Source organism: Macadamia integrifolia, chromosome 12, assembly GCF_013358625.1.
Source record: "Macadamia integrifolia cultivar HAES 741 chromosome 12, SCU_Mint_v3, whole genome shotgun sequence".
In the NCBI taxonomy this organism is placed as follows: domain Eukaryota; kingdom Viridiplantae; phylum Streptophyta; class Magnoliopsida; order Proteales; family Proteaceae; genus Macadamia; species Macadamia integrifolia.
This window is the reverse complement of record NC_056568.1, coordinates 22,500,549-22,522,846: the sequence shown is the minus strand read 5'-3', so window position 1 is coordinate 22,522,846 and position 22,298 is coordinate 22,500,549. Positions and strand designations below refer to the sequence as shown.

At 39.4% G+C, this 22,298-nt stretch overlaps 1 protein-coding gene across 3 annotated transcripts in view; it reads right to left on the bottom strand.

Moving 5' to 3' along the window:
- The window catches only part of LOC122058296 (protein HLB1), a 94,807-nt gene that overhangs the window by 4,129 nt on the left and 68,380 nt on the right, over nucleotides 1-22,298 (bottom strand). For all 3 annotated transcript variants that reach the window (XM_042620917.1, XM_042620915.1, XM_042620918.1), the window contains one exon: nucleotides 1,032-1,151. In XM_042620917.1, the coding sequence (XP_042476851.1) occupies nucleotides 1,032-1,151 (120 nt within the window). The remainder of the gene's footprint in view (nucleotides 1-1,031; nucleotides 1,152-22,298) is intronic.

Genomic DNA, 22,298 nt, shown 5'->3' with positions numbered 1-22,298 from the left:
GCTAAAACATGTCGCAAGCAAAGAAGGCACCAACCACGATCAACATCACATACCAAAGCAGGGAAAAAACAATCCCTACAAGAATTAATTTCAAGTAAAAAAACCCTAAAAGAGGGAAAAAAAAAAAAAAGGATTTTGCCAAGAAAAAGGGGTCCCTCAAGATCATGTGGAAGGATCTAAAAGACCAAAAAGAAGAGGGAGAACTAGGGAGAAGGCTCTCAGTGGTTTAAGAGATTATCATCGAGAGGCAAGAAGTAGCTGTAGAGGCACGAGAACCGAGAACCGAGAGAGAGAGATTAGGGTTGGGACCGCAGTCAAATCCCAACTTAGATACCATGCTCGATTGAGAGGAATAATTGATTGTCTAGACTAACAGCCCAACTTTATTAATAACAAGTGAAATAAGGTACAAGTACAAGAATGCCCTCAAAGGACGGATTTACCCATATACCTATATCTACAACACAAGAAAAAATAAAAAAAGGATACAGATGAGGCTCCTGCCACTACGGCATCTGGGGAGAATCATAATGTATGTTGACTTACTCGCCCCACCCCCCGGCTTTGTGGAGAGGCTTTTTCCCGACTCGAACCTGCAACCACTAGGTTGCAATGGAGAAACCTTACATTACTTTTAAGACCATTACTATAAAATTTTCCATACAAAGCAAATGGGGCCAAAATGGTTTCTGATAAGATAAACATGCACAGATGATAAAAAGTTATAAAGCCACATAAAAGTTCCTAAATGAGTAAAGATCATATGAACAAAGATTGAAAAAATTGATAAGAATGGATGCATAAATCGATGGGGGAAAATATATGGAGGGTAACCTTTCGAGGTTTATCCTGATGGATCAAGGTTTCCAAAACTTAATAAAATAATTTTGGGACATATACTCAGTTATAAAGAGAAAATACATATATCAAGGAAATAACAAAAATTTCTTTTAATATATGAAAATCTTCCATAAACAGTAAAAACCAGATTGACATCAACAGTTGAAACTGAAGAATAAGCAAAGGCTTACCTGTTGGAGTCCTTCATGATTTAAAACAAACATTGATCTTTTCCAATCACTATGTGGTGCAACTGGGTTTCCTGCTGGTGGTGCGATCAAGTAACCCACCTTAAGATAGGGCAGAGGGAGCTGTAGTGAAATAACTTCGGTCAGAAATTCACATAGAATGAATCATCACAACCACACAACCCATCCCCAACCCCACACCCAACTTTTTTTTTTGGATTCCAGAAATAAATAACTTAATTAGTTACAGAAAGCAAAAAATGTAAATAGTGCAGGTCTCTCACATATTAATAATAGTTTTAGAATTGGATGCATCTATAGATATGTCCTAATACAATTTAAAGATCAATTATAATCTTATTCAAAGTTGAAGCAACATCACAAAATATTGTAATTTCTCAAAGTTTCATCAGAGTACTAGGATAACTGAACCAAAGTACAGTAGTCAGTATCATACAAACTAGTAATGGTTAGGGAAAGTATATTCTACTAAGGTACTTGCTTCCTCACACAAGGAATTTTCCCCTTTAGTTTTTTCTTTTTCTTGCTAAAGGATATGAAGCTCATTGGTGAAAGATGATCAATGTAGCCTACCCGATTTAGATGGGATAAGACAGTATAGTTGAGTTGAGTTGAGTAGAGTTGGGGGTACTTGACAGGGGAAAAATAACTATCTGATCAGACAAGACTATAGCTAATGCAACAGGTGAAACTGAGGCACTAGGTAATCCTCTCACCTCAAACAAAGGTGCAAAATGAGGTGCATAATCAATTGAAGTAGAGTGTCTATAAAATAGTAATAGGGGAAATATTAATTTCACAAGGGTAACTCTGCCAGTGTTTGGTGCTGGTTCCAAGCCCAGATAGAGGAAGAGTTGGTGCGTCAGGTTGGCAACCGGCACCAGAAAAAACCCTAACTATACCCTTTTACATGGATTCTACAACCTCATATTATAAACATAAGGCTAAGGCCTTCCCCACCAAAGTAAGCGAAGCGTCGCACTATGATCCTGATGTAGTGAAAAGTAAGGGTTAGCTAGGGCATTGCCCTGTAAGCAACGCACCATTTCCGCACCCAGATGTAGTGACAAGTAAGCAAGGGTTCTCGCCCTGTGGAAAAGTGTGGATAAAGAAGCTAGTCCAAAAGCGTAGGCTTAGAGTAACATCTTGGATCATTGGATCTTTAACGGGTAAGCATCTAGAATTGATAGATGTTACGAGGAAAAAAAGGATTACCATAACCTGTTTTCAAGAGAGGGTAAAAAAGCTAAGGAGTTGGACAACTTTAAACTTTGGTATACTGGGGATAAACGTAATAGAAATGGAGCAGGCATAATAGTTGATAAGGATATAAAGAATGATGTGGTGATGATTAAAGATTTGGAGATAGGACAATATCCATCAAACTTGTGTTGAAGGAGGTTGTCAATATAATTAGCGCTTACGCACCTCAAGTAGGATTGGATGAAAGTAGTAAGTTAAAAATTTTGGGAACACATGGATGGATTAGTTCAGGGTTTTAGTCGGGGAGAAAAGATTATACTAGGGGGTGTCCTAAATGGACATGTTGGGAAAGATCATATAGGCTATAAAAGTGTACATAGATGATATGGTTCTGGACAAAGGAATGCGGAGGGGATATTAGTTTTAGATTTTTCTGTGGCTTATAATCTATCTATTTTTAATACTTACTTTGAAAAGAGAGGAACATTTAGTTACCTTCAAAAGTGGGCATCATAGTAGCCAAATAGATTTCTTCCTAGCAAGATCTAATAGATCGTCATATAAGGACCGTAAGGTGATACCAGGGAAGAGCTGAACCACACAACTAGATTAGTAGTCATGGATATGTGCCTCAATATGCAGAATTGTAAGAAAGGTGAGATTATTTGCAGGAAAATGGTACTTTAAGGGAGACGCTAATACGATGAACAATATGACTACTTGTATTAAATATGTTGCTAATGATGTCCTAGGCAAATTGAAAGGAACATGTCATTCCTCTAGGGAGACTTGGTGGGATGTCAAGATTCAAGAAGCCATTAAGTCTATGAAAGTTTTAAGACATGCCAAAGGACTAAGGATGTAGAGGATCTACAAAGGTATAAATTTTTAGAAATAAATCTAAGAAGATTGTGTGAAAAAACAAGGGCGAAAAAATATGAAGATCTTTATTGTAATATCCTGTCATTTTTCTTTTTTGGTACCGATTTTATTATTTTAGATTTTTCCGCAGTACCAGAATATTTGTGGAGATCCGCCTCGCGATTCGAGGAGTTCGTGGAGTGAAGATGTGAGGTATTGTGCTTGAGGCCTATTTACCATATCTGTTCTTATGTGTGTGTGAATGATATATCAGATGTTGATATGTAATTCTGGTATCAAGGGATAGTGTATATGTATTAGAAATTGCGCATTCAATTCACATGTGAAATGATAGCTTGGTGGTTAGATTGTTGATTGTTTATGTAATGGTCATGGGTTCAAGTCTTCTTATGGAGAGTTTCCCTTGATTTTAGTTTACAAGGTATGAATGGTTCTCACAGGTAAATATTTAGATGGGTTAAGGGAAAAATCGACATTTCACAAAGTAGGGGTAAAATTGGAATTTCATTGGATTTGGTTTCACTATTGAAGGGTATCAAGAATCAGAAAAAGATTACAATGATATCTAGTGGAATTGATGAGGTGGCCACTAAGGGAAAGATATGATTGTTGCCTTGGGTTTTCTTGTAAATAACTAACCGGGTCAAATATTATTTGTTAGTGGAGTTGGTAGTAAAATAATAAGATTAATAAAACACCAATTAGTGCAAATGGATTTGAGGTGTCAAAATCCTAATCTGTGCTAGATGGTGATTGGACCTATGGATGAGTTGTCAATTATGTATGCGGTCTCCATACCAAGGTAATTAGCTTAATTGTAAATTAATGAGGTTATTGGACAAAGGAGAAGAGGACTGTTCCATAATCTGGAGAGGGAAGAAGGAATAGAGAAGACCTACCAAATACAGAAAATTTTGGAAAGAAGAGAGATTATCTGTTGTGTTTCTTTTTACTGGTTCAATGGTGGTTTAACGTGAAGAATTATGTTATGAATGCTACTGCTGATCCATTTTTCTGTTGGTGCTGCTACTATACACAAGCCTTTATTTGTGTTGCTACTGTTTAATGAATATCTAAAAAAGGGAGGAAGGAGTTGGTGCTTCTAGTGACCTGAGAAATTAAGAAATCATAGCTTACTCTTGATCTAGAAGGAGGGAAAGACCAAGGAAGAATGAGGGCTAAACATGCTGGAACTTCACACTTTCCATTCTTGTTGGGGGTTTCAAACTTTAAAGAAGAAAATGAAAGAGATCCGATGCATATCTTAAATTTAGCCGACCGATACCGATACTTTAATCCTTGGTCACCTTGGGTATGGTTTGGAAGGTTTCACAAGGCAATGGTTTCTGTGGGTTATAGGCTAAGCAATGTTGACCACACATTGTTCATTAAGAGGTCTGGTGATAGAGTTACGATCCTCATTATCCACGTGGATGACATTGTGGTAACAGGAAATGACAGTGTTGAGATTGGTCGTCGCAAGAGCTCTATTAGTCGAGAGTTTGAGATAAAAGATCTTGAAAAACTAAGGTACTTTCTTGGACTTAAAGTTGCTTGGTCTTCTAAAGGCATCTTTCTCAGATGAAGTATATCCTCGATCTGTTATGTGTTGTAATAATGGGTTATATGGGTTTTATAGAAAGTTTCAATTACCAAACGGACCCTAAGGGATTTAATGGTCTTTGTAATTCTCTAGAACCTTCTTCCATTGTTACAAATAAAGAGGGTTGGTGTCATATTAGACAGGTCATTACCCCATTCAATATGGTATCAAAGCCTTAGGATCCGAAACCCTACGGGCCTTCTTCTCCATCTCTTTGCCTCTTTCTCATTTCTCTCTCTCCCAGCGTCTCCTTCATCTGCGCCTCCCTCCATCTCTCTTCATCTGTTTCTCTCTCGTGGTGGGAACTTCTTAAACCACCAAGAGGGTTTTTAGTCTCCACCCAGAACCTTTTTTTCATCATTTTTTCAGGGATTTCTCCCTGAGAACGTTTTTTCATTGCCAGGATGCTTTTTCCCCGCTGGATGCTCCGATCGTCTTGATGTTTGTTGCGATTGGTGCTTCTTATCATTGTGATGGTATGTACCAACCACTTTTTCGTTTGAGGTCTCTGTTCTAGAGCTATCCCCAAAATCGTTTTCTCAGGGTTTTACCCTTTATCGATTTTTGGGTTTTCTAGCTTTTTTTGGTATTTTCTATCTCCGGCTAGTGTCTCTTCTATTTGCACAGCCCCTTTAAGTAGCAACTATGTCTACCATCTCATCTACATCTACTGGCGGAGACACCACGGCTCTTCCTACCTTTCCTCTTTGTGCTATCAAGCTTGATGGCACAAACTACCTTATGTGATCACGCTCGGTTTGCATCTCCATCAAGTCCCGTGGCTATTAAGGGTACCTCACTGAAACCACGAAGCGTCTGACCACCGGTACTGAGATTGAAAAATGGGTGTGCCAACTCTCTAATTATGACCTGCCTTGTCAACTCCATGTTGCCACATCTTTCGTGTGGTTATCTCCTCCCTGACTCCCCTGCGAAGATCTGGAAGTCTGTCCAGGATATCTATTCTCAGGCAGGGAATGATGCTCAGGTCTTGAGCTTCTTCAGAAGGTTCGTGATTTGAGGTAGAGAGGGCTCACTCTGTCACAATACTACTATGAGTTGTGGTCACTATGGACTGAGTTGGATTTCTATGAGTATACTCCTTCCATCGCTGAAGATGCTACCAAGTTTCAGAAGAGAGGACAAAATCAGGGTCTATGACTTTCTGACAGGTCTGAATGTGGAGTTTGATCAGTTGCGGTCTCAGGTTTTGAGTCGTGACCCCTTTCCTACCTTGGATCAAGCCTATGTTGTGATCTAACTTGAGGATAGTCGACGCACCACTATGCTTCCACAGCAAGTTGCCACTCCTATTGAGGGATCTGCACTCGTTTCTGGCACTCAGTCCCTTAGTGCAGCCCCACAGTCTGGTGGCTCCTCTACTAGGACTCCAGTGAAATGTGATTATTGTGGGAAGGAGCGTCACACCAAGAAGCACTACTGGAAGCTTTATGGTCGTCCTACTGATACATCTGGAAAAGGGCGAGGGAAGGGTCGTGCCGGTACTTCTGGGCAGGCCAACCATACTGAGAGCCCTAACTCTGACTCTGCTCTGAGCTCCTCAGTAGCCTTGCTATCATTTGACGAGCTTACAGCCCTCCGACGCCTCTTAACACGTCCAGACTCTCCTGCACCTGCCACTACGAGCTTTGCTCATTCCACCCTTCTGGGTTAGGTATTTCCTTTTGTGGCCATACTATGTCTGTCCCTTTTACCCCTCGGATATAGACTCTGGGGCTTCTGATCATATGACAGGCCACTTGTCTCTTTTTTCATAGTACACTACTTGTCCTTGTAATGGTAAGGTCAAATTGGCTAATGGGACTTATTCCACTATTCTATGAAAGGGCTCCGTTGGCTATACCCCATCTTTATCCCTTTCTACTGTATTGTATGTTCCTTCTTTTCCCACAAACCTTTAGTTCATTAGTAGTTTTACTTCCACTCTTAATTGCAAAGTCACCTTTTTCCCGTCTCATTGAGTTTTTCAGGATCTGGTAACAGGGGCAACAACGGGCTCTGGAAAGGTACGTAGCGGTCTGTATCTGCTTGATGATGACTTGGCGTAGGTCTCTGGTCAGGCTCTTCAGACATCTTCTACGTCACCTCCCATTTCTGAGTTACTGCAATGGCATCGTCAGTTGGGACATCCCCCTTTGGGAACTTTAGCTAAAGTTTTTCCTTCCTTTAAAAATTGTAATTCCAGTTAGTTTTTTTGTGAGACATGTGTTTTGGCCTAACAAACTCGAATCAGTTATTCTGTTTCTAGAAATAAAAGTGTCACTCCTATTTCATTGATACATTCTGATATTTGGGGTCCATCCCGCTGTCTGTCAATGGTTATCGGTGGTTTCTCTTTTATTGAGTGTCATTCTCGGACTACTTGGGTTTATATGATGCGAACCAAGGGTGAGACCTTCTATTGCTTTCAACAGTTTCACCGCATGGTTCAGACTTCGTTCGGTGCTACCATTAAGATCCTTCGAAGCGACAATGGCTGGGAATACTTTAAAGGGTCCTTTCAAACTTACCTTTTCTTTTCGATCATGGCATGATTCATCAAACTAGTGTGGATACTCCGGCTAAGAATGGGGTTGCTGAGCGAAAGAATCACCACCTTTGTAAGGTAGCACGCTCTCTTATGTTTGAGATGCATGTTCCTCCCCAATACTGGAGCGACGCAATTCGCACTGTTGCCTTTCTTATCAACCGAATGCCTTCTTGGGTCCATGCCTTCTGCCCTCCTATGGATTTTCTCCAAGGTTCCGCTCCTCTTCTTATTCCTCCTAATGTATTCGGTAGTGTTTTCTATGCTCGCGATCATCATCCTAATGGAAAGTTTGATCCTCGTGGTCTTCGATGCATTTTTCTGTGGTATACTCCTATTTACTCAGAAAGGCTATCAGTGTTTTCATCCTCCTACTCAGTGTTGGTTTGTGAGTATTGATGTTGTCTCTCACGAATCTGCGTCATACTACATTGCGACACCTCTTCAGGGGAGTCTCCTTCCATTGTGGAAGATGTGCCACCGTCTCTTGAAATTGCTATTCCTTCTAGTATAGTCGCAGAGAGCAGACTTAGACCACTAGACATCCAGCATCTACCCTACCCTACCATGCCAGTCATCTCCTCTCGAGCCAGATCTTGTCCCCTTGGACCTTGGTAATTCTCCTTCTCCTTCTGTTGATCAGTCTCTTGAGTTGCCTATTGTTGTTCGTAAAGGCATTAGGTCTTGTACTGTACATCCTATTGCTAAAACTGTTTCTTATGACTCACTCTCTCCTTCCTGCTATAGTTTTGTGTCTTCTCTTTCCTCTGTGTCCATTCCTCATACTTGGCAGGAAGCGAGTGCAAACTCACAATGGCAGGAAGATATGGTTGAAGAGATGCAGGCTTTGAAGAAGAATGACACGTGGGATTTGGTCTGTATTGTCTCACAAAAGTAGACAGTTGGGTGCAAATGAGTCTTCGCAATAAAACAGAAGGCTGATGGTACAGTGGATCGATACAAAGCTATACTTGTTGCCAAAAGGCTTCACACAGACTTATGGGATTGACTACTAGGAGACTTTTGCTCCAATTGCTAAGATGAACACAATTCGTGTTATTTTGGCTTGTGCCGCCAACTTAAATTGGGATCTCCAACAGTTATATGTGAGGAATGCCTTCCTTCATGGGGAACTTGAGGAGGAAGTGTATATGGACATTCCTCCTAGGTTCACTTGTTCCAAAACCCAAGGGAAGGTATGCAAGCTGAAGCATGCTCTGTATGGGCTGAAACAATCCCCTCGTGTTTGGTTCGGACGTTTCCATAAGGCTACACTTGCTACAGGTTACTCTCAAAGCAACGTGACCACACTCTATTCATCAAGAGTCTGGTGGAAAGATTACTATCCTAATAGTCTATGTAGATGATATTGTTGTTACTGGTAATGATCTAGCAACAATCTCTTGCCTCAAGAGATACTTGGGTGAGGAATTCGAGATCAAAGACCTAGGACAACTTCAATACTTCCTCGGCATTGAAGTTACCAGGTCTTCTCGTGGGATCTACTTGTCTCAGCGGAAGTATGTGCTTGATCTTCTCTCTGAGATAGGCATGTTGGGGTGTAAGCCGGTAGACACTCCTACTGAAGCTAATGGTCACCTAAGTAGTAAGGAAGGTGATCTAGTAGATAAGGGGAGATATCAGAAATTAGCGGGGCGGTTAATCAATCTATAAGGGGAGATATCAGAAATTAGCGGGGCGGTTAATCAATCTCTCTCATACACACCCTGACATAGCATTTGCTGTCAGCCTAGTTAGTCAGTACATTCATGATCCCTACTCGACTTAGATGGAAGTTGTGTTGCGTATTCTCCGGTACTTAAAATCTGCCCCAGGACATAGCATCCTTTTTTCTCCTCATGATCACCTTAGGGTGGAGGCCTTCACAGATGCGGATTAGGCAGGTTCCCCTGATGACATCAGGTCTACTACTGGTTATTGCACCTTTGTTGGTGGTAACCTTATTACATGGCGTAGCAAGAAGCAAGTTGTGGTTGCCCGTTCAAATGCTGAAGCAGAGTTCCGTGATGGCACATGGCATTTGTGAGCTCCTATGGCTTCATGGTCTTCTCACTGATTTGGCTGCTCCTGCTACTCTTCCTATGAATGTGACAGCAAATCTGCCATTAGCATTCCTCATAACCCTGTCCAGCATGATCGAACCAAGCATGTGGAGATCGATCAACACTTCATCAAAGAGAAGCTAGATATGGGTCTTATTATTGTGCCTCTTGTTTCCAATAATGAACAACTGGCTGATGTATTTACTAAAGGTCTTAGTAGTAAGATGTTTCATCCGATTATCTACAAGTTGGGCATATGTGATATCTATGCACTAACATGAAGGGGAGTTGCAATAATGGGTTTCATGGGTTTTAGGGAAAGTGTCAGTTACCAAACGGACCCTAAGGGGTTTAATGGTCTTTGTAATTCTCTAGAACCTTCTCTTCATTGTTATATATAAAAAGGGCTGGTGTCATATTAGACACAAGTCATTACCCCATTCAACAATATGAAACTAGATTGTTGGGTTGTCATCCTTCTGATACTCCCATGGAAACTAACACTCGCTCAAGGAAAAGGAGGGTGAACTAGTGGACAAAGGCCGTTATATCAACGGTTGGTAGAAAGTTGATCTATCTCTCCCACACATGGTCTAATATTACCGTGGTTGTAAGCTTGGTAAGTCAGTTTAGGCGTTATCTCTGTTCTTCCCACATGGAGGCAGTTACACGTATCTTGAGGTACTTGAAGTCAACTCCAGGAAAAATGGATCCTTTTATCTCCTAATGATCATTTCAGAGTTGAAGCTTATACGGATGCTAATTGGGTTGGTTCACCTGACAGAATGTCCATCTCAAGTTATTGTACATTTGTAGATGGGAATCTTGTCACCTGGGGCAGCAAGAAGCAAAATGTGGTGGCTAGGTCCAGTGCTGAAGCAGAGTTTCATGCTATGGCATAGGGGCTTTGTGAGTTGTGGTTACACATGCCGAAAGGTGATATTGGTGTACCTGTCCGTATTCCTATGATGCTCTCCCACCTTTACTGTGATAACAAGGCCGCTATCAGTATTGCTCATAATCCAGTACAACATTACCGTACCAAATATGTGGAGATAGACAAACACTTCATCAAAGAAAAGTTGCATGCTGGTTTAATTTGTGTTCCCTTTGTGAAGTCTGGTGATCAGTCAGCTAATGTGTTCACTAAAGGGTTAGTCGGGAAGGTGTTTCATCCTTGTTTAGTCAAGTTGGGCATGTGTGATATCTATGCACAACTTGAGGGGGAGTGTTAGAAAATATATTTAAGTGTGCTGTAAGAGCTCTAGGGTACTTTCCCCTTCTAACAACCTCATTTACGGTGGGGCAGCTGGATGGGAGTCATAGTTGTAATTGCAGTATAACTTGTAGTTCTTTTGTGACTTTCATTTGTTTATTATGAATAAAGGGCTTGCATGATCAGTTAGATCATTCAAGCATTCTACCCTAATTTGGTTGTTAACAAGCATAGATGAAGGCATCTTCGAGTTTGGATGGTTCATCATGCATAGACTCAGATAAGGGGTACACTGCTTGGTCTAGTGGCCAAATAATTTGTAAATGGTACACTGAGGGAGCCATTAGAAGTGGATAGTTTGATTGAGAGAAACCTTCAACATCAGTGATGGTGACCGAAGTTGGAGGAGGTTCATCGGCCAAAATTTCCATATAGATCCTAGCAAAGGTGAGTTGATCCATCAATTTAGTTCGTTGGTTGAAATACAAAAGTTTCTCAACTATAGAGCAGACAATGCTAAGGCCATTTGCATACCAAAAATGAAGGGCGAGGTTATGGAGAGCAATCCAAATGGGTATGGAATGCAGGTTCATATTGCTAAACTAGAGTGTTGATCCCACTGGCAAAGGAAAATAGGCGTCTTCCCCAGTAATTAGGGACCACCTAAGGGGCTGTGAATTTGTTAGAAGCTTCAAAGAAGTTGAAGCTAAAGATGCCATTGTCAAGTAGGTAAATTAACAAAAGTCCATTGATCCTACATTGTTTGGTAAAAGGGGATTTAACGATGCTGAAGGGAGGTCGGCTTCGCAGAAAATGGCCAATCGGGCAATTCTGCCATTTAGTAATCTCAAGCTCAAGTAATCCCGGGGCCAAAGTCCCACTTTCTTGTCATTAACGACAAAAGGAAAACAAACTGAAGGGAATGGCTGACTTGAGAAGGAAGGAGAATAGGACGGACAACAAAGATCCAAGGTTTTGAAGTGGAAGGAGGAGGAGGAGGAGAGGAAGGAGATTGGGGGAAAGAGGTGGTGGATGGGAGGGGTGTGTGGTTGGAGATGGTGGGGGAAAGAGGGGTGGGTTGCTTGGACGAGAAGGGGAAAGGGGATTGGCGTAGGGAAGTTCCAGTGAACAAAGTCACATGAAGAAGGGACATCAGAATGAATAACAGAGAAGGATGCTAACTTTTATTAAAAGAAACAGAATAAGAAGTTTTGGTGTGTTTAGCAAGTTCATAAGTTTCGCAAAAAAAAGTACAAGGACTACAATGCTTTTTTTTTTTTTTTTTTTTTATTTATTTATTACCAAATAAGAGAAGAAAATACAAAGGAAAAGGGGGGAGGGGAGGCTTAAGCCAACAAGGAGAAGCTTACCCCAGGGGGAACAATACAATAAAGTATAAAAAACCGAAAAGCACCACTAAACAAAGAGGCGGGGGGGAAGCATCCAGGAGAAAGGGGAGGCAGCGGGAGGAGTGGAGGGGCTTCAAGTGGGGGATGATGTCAATTAGAAGGTTCCAGGAGACAATACTATGCATGTTCCGAAGGGAGTTTGGGACAGGGCGGTTATGAAGGGATTGGATTTTGGAGCAAACATCAACGAAGATGGCTGTCCAAATCCTGTCCGAAGAGCGGGAGTTAGATGACCATCTACGGATGTTACGCTCCATTTAAAGGTGATTTACGGTTGCAAAAAAGGAAAGTTTTCCAATAGGAGCCCGCAAAGGTCATATCGATCCAGATCCATTCCCTATCAAAAAGGAGAATAGATCTACTGGAGGGCCAGCAGCGCGAGGACAGTTTTCCAGACAGAGGAAAGGGGGCAGGAGAAGCAAAGGTGGGAGATGTCCTCCGAGTCAAGGGGGCAAAGGCAGCAAGAGGGATTCACAGGGATGTGGCGGTAAATGAGGAAGGATTGGGTTGGGAGGCATATGGAGAGGCATCTCCAAACAGTGAAGCTAAGGCGGGGAATATCCAGCTTTTCTTTGATTAAGTATCGATCGATCTCCACATGCTTGATTCGATCATGCTAGACAAGGTTGTGAGCAATGCTAATGGCCAGATTTGCTGTATAAGAGAGCTTTATAGGAAGGGTGGCAAGGATATCCAAATTTGTGAGAAGACCATGAGCCATAGAAGCTCACAAATGCCATGTGCCATAGCATTGAACTTTGCTTCGGCGCTTAAATGGCAACCATGGCTTGCTTCTTGCTTCGCCATGTAACAAGGTTACCTGATTAACTTTAACTCCTATCTATTCATGAATTCTCTCAGGATCCTGAATCGTAAATAAAAAGGGATCCGCCTACGAGATCCTGACAAATAGTCTAGGTACAAGCCAAAGCGTCCGATCATGTCTTATTCCTATTTTATTTTACCCCCAAATTAGCTTTAGGAACCTTAATCTCAGTGATGGGCTTCAATTAGGACCAAGAACTCCTCTTGTTTAGCATTCAGGATCTTTAGAGAATTAGTAATTAGGCTACATTCCACCAACAAAAGTGCAATGACCAATAGTAGACCTGTAGTCATTAGGGGAACTTGCCCAATCAACATCCACGAAGGCCTCCACCCTAAGGTGATCATGAGGAGAAAAAAAGATGCCACATCCTGGGGCAGATTTTAAGTAACGGTGATGCGCAGCACAACTTTTGTGTGAGTCGAGTAGGTATTATACATGTACTGACTAACCAGGCTGACAGAAAATGATATGCCATGCCATGTATGAGAAGATAGAACAAGCACCCCACTAATCTCTGATATCTCCCCTTATCCATAGTGTCACCTTCCTTGCTACTCAAGTGATCGTTAGTTTCAATATGAGTGTCTGTCAGCTTACATCCCAGCATGCCTGTCTCAAAAAGAAGGTCAAGCACATACTTCTGCTGAGACAAGTAGATCCCATGAGAAGACCTTGCAACTTCAATACCAAGGAAGTAACGAAGCTATCCTAGACCTTTGATCTCGAATATCTCACCCAAGTACAATGTTTTAAGTATCGGTATGTATCGTACCGTATTGGTATCGGTCGTCATCGGTACAATACTTACCGATACACTACAGGGAATTTTTGGACACACTGTGTATCGTAGTATCGGTGTACCATATTGGTACCGATACGAACTTTTGAACAAAAAATTAAATTCCTTTAAGTATCAATACATACCATACTGATATGGTACGATACTGGCTCTTTAAGTGAGAAATGGCCATTTTTTGGTTTTGTTTCAACACTTGTTTGAAACAAACAACTTCAGCCTCTCTTCCCAACCCTTTTCTCCATCTCCCTTCTTCTTTTCCCCTTGATTCAAAGCATTGGAGACTCCAATTGAAGGATTGAAGGAAATATTGTGGATTTCCAACATGCAAGCAAGGAAAAAAGCTCTTGTTCTTGAAGAACCTTGAACATGAATAGTAAGTTCTTGTATATTTACACACTTTTTTGAACTTTAGGCTAAAATTATCAATTTTTTTTACAAATCTAAGGTTCATCATGGTTAGAATCACATTTTGTGCATCATAATAACAAAAAACATTAGATTTATAAGGATTCACACCATAGTTGTCACGGCGCCAAGGCGAACCAAGGTGGTGGAGGGTTGTCTAAGCGCTTAGGCGAGAAGACGCACGCCTTGAGGCGAACAAGGCGACCAATTGTTATTTTTTATTTTTCCTATTTTCTAACATTATTTAGTAAATTGTATATACCTTGTATCATAAAAAATAAAGATTAAGCAACATCAAGTCATTAAAAATCAACATTTAGCCATATTAAATCATAAAAAATTAACATTAAGTCATATTAAGTTATAAAAATCAAAATTTCGAGAAATGTTCTGGTTCTATAATAAGTTTGATTGGTCAAATGATATTATTTTTACATGAGACTTTTTGTATCAGTTATAATATAAAATCAGTTTTCTAGCAAGTCTAAGATTACTTAAATCTGAGTTGTAATGACAAAGTTATGTTCCGGTCAAACTTATTTTTAAGTGCGCGAGTGCTGTTAAAATCGTCTGAATGAAAATAATTTTATGACTATCAAAACAAAAAATTATTTTACCGGACTTTTAGTTTTTAGCAATGTTTTAATATGATAGAATTTATAAAATTTTCATAATTGAGAAAAACTCCAGCATTTAAAAGTTGAAAATCGCCCCTATAACCAAAATCCAGTTTTTCTTCTTGAACTGGGGGGTTGACTTTTTATCCTTTTGGAATTTATTTTTAAACTATTTTTATTGGATTCAAATAGGGGGGTAATTGCTTATTTATGAATAACATTTTAAGTAAATGATCATTTACTTAAATGATATTTGGCATAAATAAGTGTCAAAACACAAGGCGGCATGCAAAAGCATTTACAAACTTTTTTCAAAAGAAAATGAGTTTTTCAAATTTCTTATATCTACTCCTGCTCAATGGTAAAAAATGTTTATATTTTTTATATGTTAAGTAAAAACAAGTAATCTACTACTTCTATGGAAAATTTAGATTTTTCTCAAAAATTTTTATTTTTATTTTTATTCTGAAATTAATTAAAAAACAAGAAAAATACAAAAAAATATTTTTTTTAAAAGAAAATTTAGTTCATTCAACTCTTAAAAATAATGTTATAACTTATAATTACTAAATACATGATTTGAAATGAAACACACACTTTTCCCTAAAAAAGTGAGGGTTTCAATTTTTATTTTTATTTTTTTTGTTATTTCTTAGATCTATTCAAATTTATTGGTCAACAATATGTGGATTTTTTACATGTTCTATAAAAATGATTAATCTACAATTTCTATAAATAAAAAAAAATTCTAAAATTTTTGTATTTTGTATTTTTTTTATTTCAAAAACTAATTAAAAATTAAGAAAAATATTATAAAATTCAGTTCATTTTAGTTTTTAAAAAAAAAAAGTATAATTTACTTGGCCAATGACCATGAAGTGAAATTATATGCACACTTTTTTCCCCAAAAGTGTGTATTTCAAGTTTATGCAAATTAGGAAAAATATAAAGTCTTTTTTTCTTTGAATGCATTTCATTTTAGTTTCTAAAAAAAATGCTATTGTTTACTAATAACTAAATCAATAAATATGCATATTAAGTTTCATTATATATCTTTGTAAGAAGATGACGCCTAAAGAACGGTCTAGGGATATTGGATGGGTTACAGCCGAGAAAGTACAAGGCAATAGGTTGTGGACAAAATGCAACTACTGTGATGCTATCCACCTAGGAGGTGGAATTACCAGACGATTTTCTAATGTTGCCAAGTGTACAAAGTGCCCAGATGAAGTAAGCAAAGCAATGAGGAAGCACTTAAGGGGAAGTAGAGATAAAGCAAAAAAAGTTGTTGAAGATGAGGATAGATTGGCTAAGAATCTAAGAAATCATGAGGATTATGAAGGATCCGATATGGAGGCAGAGGATGAAGATCAACAGCTAGCATGAGCGATGCATATTTCAAGGGAAGAAGTATAAGAAAAACAATGGACAGCAGAATAGCTGAGAAGAAGTCAATCTGTAGGACCTAGGCGTGGTGGCCCGATGATTTATGAACAAGGTTCTGGCTCAAGAAGTTGTCCAAGTGTAGATATTGTAGGCACTGTGAAGGGCATGTTTGACAAATTCGCCTCTAGTGGTAAAGGTGGGGAAAAGGAGCCCAGAAATTAGAGATATGAGAGATGCACCATACAAACCTCATGATGAAGGGCAATAAAGAATTGACGAGGCTTTGCAACCAAAGACATTGAGTAAGAAAATTGAGAAAACAATCTCTAGGTGGTTCCACAGTTCTATGATTCCACCTCACAAAGCTAAAGATCCATACTTCAAGGCTATGGTGAAGGAGATTCAGGCATGTGGGAAAAATGTAAAGCCACCCACACCTCATGAAATTGCTGGGGTCATACTTAAATGCTATTGTGAAAGAGGTGGATGAATACATTGAAGAGTTTAAATACAAGTGGCCTGAACATGGAATGACCATCATGTGTGATGGGTGGAGTGGACCGACGAGGATTCCTATCATCAATTTTCTCATATATTGTGATGGGAAAACAATATTCCATAAGTCTTTCAACGCATCCTCAGATATCAAGGACTCAATGTATTTATTTAAATTAATGGATGAAGTTGTGGAGGACGTTGGGCCAGATAATGTTGTCTAGATTGTGACTGATAATGCCACCAATTTCAAAAAGGTTGGTATCTTACTTATGGTGAAGTATCTCACCCTATATTGGACACTTTGTGCAGTCCATTGTATTGATTTGATGTTCAAGGACATTGGTGAAATGAACAAAGTGCACACATTGGTTTCTGATAACAAGATTATCACCAACTTCATCTACAATCACAGCTGGGTGTTGGCATTGATAAGAAAGTATACAAAAGGTGACTTGGTGAGGCCCGCAGCAATAAGGTTTGCAACAAATTATATTGCACTTGATAGTCTTCAATAACGGAAGAAATGTCTGGTTAAGTCATTCACCTCTAATGAGTGGTTCACTAGTAGATATGCAACCACTGAAATTGGAAAAGTTGTTCAAGACCTAATCACCTCAACAAAGTTTTGGGAAAGCGTATACCGACTTACTAAGATTATGCAACCACTATTTGTGATACTTAAAGTAGTTGATGGTGATAAGGCACAAACCACCATGGGAAATATAGTGCATTGTATGAAAGTTGTCAAGCAGAAGATAGAAGAGGAGAACCCAAAGACATTCAAGGCATTTTTTAAGATAATAAATCATCGATTGGAAACTAATTAGGTTCAAGACCTTCATCGGGTAGGTAATTTCTCAATTAAATTTATAAGTGACTTTATTAGTAATTTAATATACTTAATCGTTAACAATAAATAATATGTAACCCCATGTGCAGCCTATTATTTGAATCCGGATCTTCACTACACAAACAATTTAAGGTTTAGGAAAGATTTGATGGAATCTTTGAAGAATGTCATCAACAAGTTAGCTCCTAATATTGATGCGGCCAAAGATGCGGTTGAAGAGGTTAGTAATCTACTAATCTTACATATTGATTAATATTAATACATTGAGTGGCATATTAATATTTAAATACCTTAGGTGAAGTACTTCCGAGAGGCCACTGGTGGGTTTGTTGATCATTTAGCTATTTGTGCTAGAGGAACACAACGCCTTGGTAATTTAGGTTTAATCAGCTATCCTTGTATTTCAAATTTATTTCAAACTCGTAATGTTGCAATTATCTTTGTACAGCTGATTGGTGGCTGAACTATGGATGGAGCGCCCCAAACTTAAGGCCAATCGCAATGAAATATTATCATGCACGGCATCCTCAAGTGGCTGCGAACATAACTGGAGTACATTCGGATTGATACACACCAAACCTCGGAATCGTCCGAGTTATGAGAAGCTGGAGAAGCTAGTGTATGTGCACTACAACATGAAATTGAAGATGAAATGCTTAGAATTGGAGAAATCAGGGGATGATATTGATCTCAACCCAATTGACATCACCCACATACTCGACGAGGAAGATCCAGTTAGGGGATGGATTGAGGACGTTGAAAAGGTTTTGGTGATGGACAAATTATCTGAAGATCGACGAGAAACCACACATGATCCATTATAAAGAGGATGATGATAGCTTCGATGATGGCGAAATCAGGAGGACGAGATTAGGTGCTACATATAGTGTAACTCAACCAGATAGTGATGATGATGATCAAAACAAGGATGATGCCGATGATGATGATGATGATGATGATGATGACGACGACGATGATGGTGGTGGCAGTGGTGGTGGTAAAGGTGGTTATAGTGGTGGTGGCCAAACTTATGTACCAGTACATTTCACAGAGGAGGCTGCATTTACACATGCAACCCAAGATAATCATCACGGTGCTCGCACACAACCAAAGTCTTATAGTCAGAGGAGGGGTAGGCAATCCCACAATCCGAGTGCTACTGATACGTTGATGAGTAGCATGGAGTCAATGAGCATTAGTTCAGATCCTGCTAGTTCTTCATCTATACATGGACACCATGAATCTCCAGATGCATCTTCAGGCTATGGATATGGGACTTATACAGGACAATCATTTGCCAATCCAGAGAAGTACAGAAGTTCAGATCACGTTGGTTCCTCATCCAGACATGGACACCATGTATCTTCAGGTGCTTCATCAGGCTATGGATATGGGACTTATGCAGGACCAACATTGGCCACTCCAGAGCAATACAGAAGATTCTACAATGAATGGGAGACCCACTACCATAAATATTTCGACTAGGGTAAAAATTGTGCCTATATTCGACAAGTGCAGAACATCATCTTAGTTGCTCCTATTCAAGAAGAAGGTCCTAGCCAAAGATTTGAACCACCATGACACTCTTCATGAAACTCATCACAGTGGCAATGGCAATGAGAAAAGAAAAAACTGTAAGAAACATCATCATTTTGACCATTTTAAACTCAATATACTTGTCTATTAATATGATACCCTCTATTTTAGTGTTTATGCATTCTACATGTTATATATAGCCTTTTTAACTGTTTTTTTATGTAAGAGTGTATAAAACTGTGTTCCCTATCCATTTATGTTCGTATTTTTAGCGCATCTCCAATACGATATGATACCCTCCGATACGTATCTTAATTTTGGCCGGCCGATACAGTGACCGATATGGTAATCGATACCGATACTTTAATCCTTGCCCAAGTATATATTGAGGCGAGAGATCTCTGCCAGATCATCTCCAATAACAACAATATCATCCACATAGACTATCAAGACTTCCCACCAAATTTCTTGATGAATAGAGTGTGAATGGATTACTTTGGGAGTAGCCTGTAGCAATTATAGCCTTATGGAAACCCCCGAACCAAACACAAGGGATTGCTTCAGCCCATACAATGCACGCTTCAGCTTGCATACCTTCCCTTTGGTTTTGGAGCAAGTGAACCTAAAAGGAATGTCCATATACACTTCCTCCTCAAGTTCCCCATAAAGAAAGGAATTCTTCACATCTAGCTGCTAGAGATCCCAATTTAAGTTAATAGCACATGCTAAGATAATACGGATTGTGTTCATCTTAGAAACTGGATCAAATGTCTCCTAGTAATCGGTCCTATAGGTCTGAGTGAAGCCCTTAGCAACAAGTCTGGCCTTATACTGATCCACATCAGCCTTCTGTTTCTCTGTGAAGAGCAGCTTACAACCGTCTTCTTCTATAGGGGAAGACACTAGATCCCATGTGACTTTGGAGGCATCTCTTTAACCATAGTTGCCTACCATTTTGAGTTTGCACTCGCTTCCCGCCAAGTATGGGGAATGGACACAGAGGATAGAGAAGACAAAAAACTATAGTAGGAAGGAGAAAGTGAGTCATAAGAAACAATTTTAGCAATAGGATGTAAAGTACAAGGCTTAGTGCCTTTACGAACAGCAATAGCCAACTTAAGGGATGGATCAACAGAAGAAGGAGAATTACCTAGGTTCAAGGGGCCACGATCAGCCTCAAGAGGAGACAACTGTGCATAGTAAGGTAGATGTTGGATGCGTAGTGGTCTGATTCTGCTGTCTGCGGCTATAAACATGTATCTCTGGCTGAGGCAAAGTAGGAGTATCACTCTCCCCCTGAAACGGGATACCGGCAGGGATAAGCATGTTCAAGAGGCAGCACATCTTCCACAATGGAAGGAGACTACCCCTGAAGAGGTGCCACAGTGTAATATTAAGCAAATTTGTAAAAGACAACATCCATAGTCACAAACCAACATCAAGTAGGAGGATAAAAACACCGATAGCCATTCTGAGTAGGAGCATATGCAAGAAAAATGCATCGGAGACCACGAGGATCAAACTTCCCATGAGGGTGATGATCTCGAGTATCATAGTTTTCAAGGCGTCGCCAAGCGTCCAGGCGGTTTGCCTAGGGCCTAGGTGACATTCGCCTTATTGCACTACATACCGCCTTGTGTTTTGACACTTATTTATGCCAAATATCATTGAAGTAAATACTTAAGATATTATTCATAAATAAGCAAATACCCCCTATTTGAATCCAATAAAAATAGTTTAAAAACCAAATTCCAAAAGGATAAAAAGTCAACCCCCCAGTCCAAGAAGAAAAACTGGATTTTGGTTATAGGGGCGATTTTCAACTTTTAATGCTGGAGTTTTTCTTAATTATGAAAATTTTATAAATTCTATCATGTTAAAACATTGCTAAAAACCAAAAGTCCGGTAAAATAATTTTTGGTTATGATATTCATAAAATTATTTTCATTCAGGCGATTTTAACAGCATTCGCGCACTTAAAAATAAGTTTGACCGGAGCATAACTTTGTCATTACAACTTAGATTTAAGTAATCTTAGACTTGTTGGAAAACTGATTTTATATTATAACTGATACAAAAAGTCTCATGTAAAAATAATATCATTTGACTAGTCAAACTTGTTATAGAACCAGAGCATTTCTCTAAATTTTGATTTTTTATAACTTAAAATGACTTAATGTTAATTTTTTATAATTTAATATGGCTAAATGTTGATTTTTAATGACTTGATGTTGCTTAATGTTGATTTTTTTATGATACAAGGTATATATAGCTTACTAAATAATGTTAGAAAATAGGAAAAATAAAAAATAACAATTTGTCGCCTTGTTTGCCTCAAGGCGTGCGCCTTCTCGCCTAAACGCTTAAACAACCCTCCACCGCCTTGGTTCGCCTTGGCGCCGTGACAACTATGTCGAGTATAACAAACACTACCGAATACCTTAAGAGGAATAGGAAAAGCAGCGGAGCCTTGGAGAAGATCCAAAGGGAAGCAAAAGGTGAGAACCCGAGAAGGCATCCAATTCATCAAAAAGGCTGCAGTAAGAATCATGTCTCTCCAGTACTAGGGAGGAACATACATCTCAAACATAAGCGAGCGGGCTACCTTAAAAAGATGGCGATTCTTCCTCTTAGCAACACCATTTTGGGTAGGAGTATCGACACAATTGGTCTGATGGATCATCCCATGAGCGGAAAGGTAAAGCTTGAAAAGACCCTTCGAAGTATTCGTGACAAATATCACTTTAAAGGATCTTAATGGTAGCACTGAACTGAGTCTGAACCATCCAATGAAACTGCTGAAAAACAATGGAAGGTCTCGCCCTTGGTTTGCATCGTATAAACCCAAGTGGTATAAGAATGACAATCAATAAAAGAGACAAAACACTGATAACCATTGATAGACATATAGTGGGATGTGACCCCAAATATCAGAATGTATCATTGAAAAAGAAGTGGCACTTTTATTTCTAGAAACAGAATAAGTGGTTCAAGTTTGTTTGGGTAATACAAATGCCTCACAAAAAAATGACTCGAAATACAATGCTTAAAAGACGGAAAAATCCTAACTAAGGTTCCCAAAGGAGGATGTCCCAACTGACGATGCCATTGTAGTAACTCAGATACGAGAAGTGACGTATAAGATGTCTGAAGAGCCTAACCAGAGACCAACGCTGAGTCATCATAAAGAAGATACAGACCACTATGCACCCTACCGGAGCCAATCTTTGCCCCTAACACCAGATCCTGAAAAACACAATGAGACGGAAAAAATGTGGCTTTGCAATTAGGACTGGAAGTAAGACTTTTAATGGACAATATGTTAGTAGGAAAAGAGAGAACATGCAATAAAGTAGAAAGGGATAAAGTAGGAGTGCAACTAATGGCACCCTTTCCCAAAATAGT